The 4887-nt window shown below is 64.5% G+C and overlaps 1 protein-coding gene across 1 annotated transcript in view; it reads left to right on the top strand.

The window, feature by feature from the left end:
- Positions 1-3256, top strand: part of PPM1J (protein phosphatase, Mg2+/Mn2+ dependent 1J) — a gene marked incomplete at its 5' end in the record, with an annotated part of 5590 nt that extends 2334 nt beyond the window's left edge. The window contains 5 exons of the mRNA XM_026864117.1: positions 1251-1410; positions 1594-1657; positions 1819-1926; positions 2077-2228; positions 2511-3256. Coding sequence (XP_026719918.1) covers positions 1251-1410; positions 1594-1657; positions 1819-1926; positions 2077-2228; positions 2511-2658 — 632 coding nt within the window. The remainder of the gene's footprint in view (positions 1-1250; positions 1411-1593; positions 1658-1818; positions 1927-2076; positions 2229-2510) is intronic.
- Positions 3257-4887: the final 1631 nt, after the last annotated feature.

Here is a 4887-nt window from a genome sequence, read left to right as displayed (position 1 = left end):
ATCCCGGCCAGCTCTCTGGCTTGGGGAGGGGCGCTGGGACGTGGGGAGCTGCGCTGGCCCGCTGCCGGGGGGCATCTCCTGGCCGGTGGAGCCCCGGTTTGCTGCGGGGTCAGCGTGGGGGTCTGCGCCCAGCCAGCACCTGGGGACCCCGTGCTCTCGGCGTGGGGCCGGTTGGGTGCAGCTGCATGGAGCCAGTTTGGTCCTGCCAGGGGTGGCAGCGGGCTGGCTGGGCGGTGACCGGGAGGAGCGGGGCTCCGCTCCCTCCTCCCGTCCTGCTCCCTCGCACGCTCCGAGGAGCCGCAGCGCTTGCGCCGAGTCCTGGTTTCTTCCCCGGCTGCTCCCTGGGGAGGCAGGGAGCTGACGTGTGCCAGCAGGTTTCTAGCTCTCTTCCCAAAAGCTCCTCTCTGCCCGGCCTGGACAAACCCCCTGTGCCACACAGGGAGCCTTTTTAAGGTTATAAAGACCTCTCTGACGGCAGCACGGAGGAGGAGGCGTTTGTGCTGCAGGAGGTCTTGCTGGATGCGATTTCCTGGCTTGCAACGTCCTTGGAAAAACACTGAGGCATTTTTTTCTTGGATCTATTTTTGAATGACCGAGAGGAGGGAGCTGCTGTGAGCAGGATCCTCTCCAGCCGGCTGCGATGGGCAGGGTGCAGGCAGGGGGCCAGGCACACTCCTGCTCTGCTGCACAGAGCCCAGGCTGTGGTCAGGGCCCCCCCGGCGCAGGACGGGGCTCTCCGTGCCTCTGCACTGGGCCCCCTGTGTTCCCAAGGGCTCTCCTGCTTTCTTTCAGCTCTTTCTTCCTCCGCCTGCATTTCCCAACGCTGTCCCTGTTCCCGGTGCCCTGGGGCTGCGGGTGCTGCCCGGGGAAGGGGCCCTGTGCTGCTTCTTGGCCAGGACACGGTTCCTGAAAAGATCCTTCAGCTCTTATCCTTGGGCGAGCGCCGTGCCCTGTGCTGGGCCCGGGGTCCCGGGAGGTCTGTGGCTGACTCCTCCTGGGAAAAGTCCAGCTTCTCCTGGAGTTTGCTGTGTTTTGACCCCTTTTGGAGATCCTCATTTCCCAAAACTCTCCATGCAAAAGCTTCGCCTTCTTGCTGGGTGTTGGCGTGGCTGTCCCCAGGTCTTGTCTGCCCTCTGGGGGTAGCGCAGACGGGTGGTTGGAAGCTGCTTTACCACGGCCCGGAGCAGCTGACGTTATCCCTGCGGCCCAACGGAGGGGCCGGGGTGCTGGCGGGCCCCGTGCCGCGGTGGCCGGCGAGATGCTGTGGCTGAGCCGACACTTCGTCCCGCAGGCGTTCCTGAGGCCCGAGCTGCTGGGGAAGGAGTTCACCCACCTCGAGTTCCCCCGCAGGATCCAGCCCAAGGAGCTGGGGAAGAAGATGCTGTACAGAGACCAAAACATGAACGGCTGGTAACGCCCCGTCCCGTCCCGCTGCGCCCGGCTCCCGCAGCCCGTCCCGTGGGCCGGGGCTGTGCCACGCCGCGTCCCCGGGTCTGGAGGGGCCTTACCCTGGGGGAGGCTCTGTCCTGAGCGGGCAGGGGAGGTGCTGGGAGCCTTCGCCTGCTGACACGCCGTCTGGTTTGTTTTAACCAGGGCTTACAAAAAGGTAGAAGAAGATGACCTGAAGTTTCCACTTATCTACGGGGAAGGCAAAAAGGTGAAGTGCTGTGGCAGGAGCTGTGTGGGGGTCACACCCTGCCCACCCTTGATGAATCGGGGGGTTCCAGCCCTTTTTTGCTAACGCTGTCACCAATGCCAGCGAATCTCAGTGGGGATTGAAGCAGCTTAAAGTTTCCTTTTGACTTCTGCCTTCTCCAGGCTCGGGTGATGGCCACGATTGGAGTCACGCGGGGCCTGGGAGACCACGACCTCAAGGTGTTCAGCTCCAACATCCACATCAAGCCTTTCCTGTCCTGCTTCCCCGAGGTGAGCCTGGCTGCCGGCCCCTCTGCTCCCGGCGGTTCCTGCAGCGGCCGGAGCCGGTCGGGGTGACCAGACCCGTGGTGCGCCCAGAGCAGCAGGACCCTCCTCTGCCTCTCTGCTCCTCACCCTTGCACTTGTCCCGTCGCTTGCCAGGTCAGGGTGTACGACCTCACGGAGTATGAGCACTGTCCTGACGACGTTCTGGTCTTGGGCACCGATGGGCTCTGGGATGTCACCAACGACAAGGAGGTGGCTGGCGTGGTGATGGAGGTGCTGGCGAGCTACGAGCCCAACGACCCGTGCAGGTGAGCCACGAGTGGGCAGCGGGACGAGCGTGTCCTGCACTCCAGCACCTCCCCTTGCTCCGTGGAGCCGTGTCATGGCCGTGAATCCCTCCAGCCTCGGGGCTGGTGCTGTCTGCAGCGTGCCACGCTCCCCTGCGCGCGTGTCTGAGCTCAGAGCTCTCCAAGGGACCCTGTCCTGCACCGCTGGCTCCTCCAGCTTCTCCGTCCTTGCCAGGGACTGCAGGAGGCTGCATCAGGGGGTCTGGGGTGCCTTGCTGAGCCATGCGGTGCTGTGCCCCCCAGGTACACCATGGTGGCCCAGGAGCTGGTGCTGCGGTCCAGGGGGGTGCTGAAGGAGCGGGGCTGGCGGCTGGCCAACGACAAGCTGGGCTCTGGCGACGACATCTCTGTCTTCGTGATCCCTCTGGGCGGCCCGGGCAACTACACGTGATGCCCGATGAGCCCGGGGCAGCGGGGCTCGCCTCTGCCTGGACGGAGCCGAGCGGATGCTGGCGCTGCCTCCGGGCCACCTCTCCCGCGAGCACTTGTCTCCTGAGCCGACCGCGAGAAGAGAAAGAAACCCGGAGCCTCCGTCCGTGCCCCGGCCTAGAGCATCCCCCTCCACGTGCTGCCCCCCAGCCCGGGTGGAGGTGGAAGGGCCTTGGACAGAGGGTGGGGACGGGGGTTCGAGAGATGTTTTTTTGTGCTGCCACTTTCTTGATTGCTGTGAAAAGCCTCAAGGCTCCCGGCGTTCCCACCGTGTGCCGCGGCCGTCGGGGCACTCGCACCTGGAGAGGCCTGTGCTGCTGCTGCAGTCGTCCCCCCCGGCCCTGTGACCCTCGCGCCGGTGACACCGACGCTGCTGCTGGGGCTGGGCCGGGCCGGGGCCCGGGGTGAAGCCCAGCCGGCAGCCAGGCAGCGCTCAGCCCGGCAGAAGTCTGGTTGTGGGGCCGAGCCCCACGCCCCACACCCTGGTTTCGTGCTGGCGGCCCCCCACGCCCTCATCCCGGCCACGGGCCGTGTCTTAGTTTTGGGTCTGGGAGGATGGGGCCGCGGGTTCTGCCCTCGCCCCTCTTCATGCCTTGGCTGGCTGCTGTGTTTCTGGAGCCAATTAATTATTATTAACCGGAGAGCCGAGCTGGATAAGGTCTGAATCCTTTCTTGGTGCGGGGAGTCTCTATGAACGTGTCTGCACTTCTGAGCGGCTCTAAGCTGGCCGCTGCTGAGCCGCCGCTGCACGGAGCAGCCCTGTTCAGCCGAGCTTAACGGCTTAAATGCGTTGCGTGGATCTGCTTAGCTGAGGGCTGGAAACCCACGATAAAAGCACTTTGATTGTGACTGGGGGGGCGGGGAAGACAACTCCCTCCTTTTTTCTTAATAATCTTGAAGCTGGTGCTGAGCAGAGCCGTTGCAGCAGTTGATCGCTGCCCAGGGTCTTTGCACCACGCGCACCTCTGACCCCGAGGACCCATTCCCTGGATCTCTGCAGAGCGTCGCGTCCTCCCGGAACGCGAGGGGTGGGCCCGGCGTGGTGGGGGGAGAGCTGGGCCCCGTCCCTTGCTGTGGGAAGGCTCCATGGCACCAGTAGCCTGTGTCCTGCTGTCACTGGCTGGAGCCACTTCTTGTCAAGTGTCACCCCTGGTGAATGTTGTTTGTCTCTTGTAATCGGTGGGATGTAAATAAACTGGGTGCACTTGATGGGGAGTGGAAGTGATACAGGGAGGTTTTAACCTGTTGGCGTCTGTGCTGAAGGGAGCGGCGAGTGACGCTGGGGCCAGGAGCCTGTCCTTGCGTAGCGCTGTGCGTGTAAATCAAGGTTTTGCCACTCACAATCCCGGTTCAGAGTCTTTCTTGCAGAGCTCCTGCAAAGGCCTACCGAAAAGCCAATTAGCTCTGATTAATTTATGAAGGCAGGCTGGGTAGCAAACAGACCCAGGCAGCGCCCTGTGAGCTCCTGCCGACCCTCTGCCCTCGGCGCTGCCCAGACCCTGTGGGGCTTCTCCCCCTCGCCCTGGGGAGTGGGAACGGTGGCCGTGTGGCCCGGGGGGGCTGCCCAGGGCTGGGGGGCAGCGGCGATGCCTGGTCAGGTCAGACTGACCCCAGAAGGGTCACAGGGTGGGTCCGTGACCCAGAGCAGGCCCAGGCTGGCGGTGGCTGCGCTGGGCTTGGGTGAGGATTGAAAAGCAGCACCCCCCAGGCTGGACCCCCCTGCCGGAGGGACGCGGGCGGTGGAGGGGAGGAAGGGCTGGTGGTTCCCCCGCCCGCAGGGTCCCTCCTTCAGGGAGCGGGTGGGTGGTGGCTCCCGGGGATGTGCCGGAGAGGCAGGATCCCTCTCTGGGGGGTCCCCCGTCCCCCTGACAGGGGTGCTCCTGGTGCTCCTCATGCGCGATGCTCCTGGGGGTGGTTCTGCTTCTCCAGGTCACGGCCTGGGACCTGCTGGGTGAGGCGAGGAGGCAGAGGCTGCATCTAAAGCCTCCTCTGTGGTCCCCTTTTTCACTAAGGAAACATTTCCTTTGGAACCAGCTCCTGGCCCGGGGCTTGATAAATTAAGAAAAACTGTCTCGGAGCCCTTAAAATAGCAGCGGTTTATGCGCCTGGGTCTGGGCCAGGCCCCTGGGCCGCCTTTCCCCGCCTGGGCCTGTGGCCGGGCCACCGCGGGCAGGAGCAGCCACCGGTCCCT

Source organism: Athene cunicularia (assembly GCF_003259725.1).
Source record: "Athene cunicularia isolate RWA chromosome 26 unlocalized genomic scaffold, athCun1 chr26_part1, whole genome shotgun sequence".
Lineage (NCBI taxonomy): Eukaryota > Metazoa > Chordata > Aves > Strigiformes > Strigidae > Athene > Athene cunicularia.
Note: the sequence above shows the minus strand (reverse complement) of the source record. Positions and strands in the feature narration are given on the sequence as shown.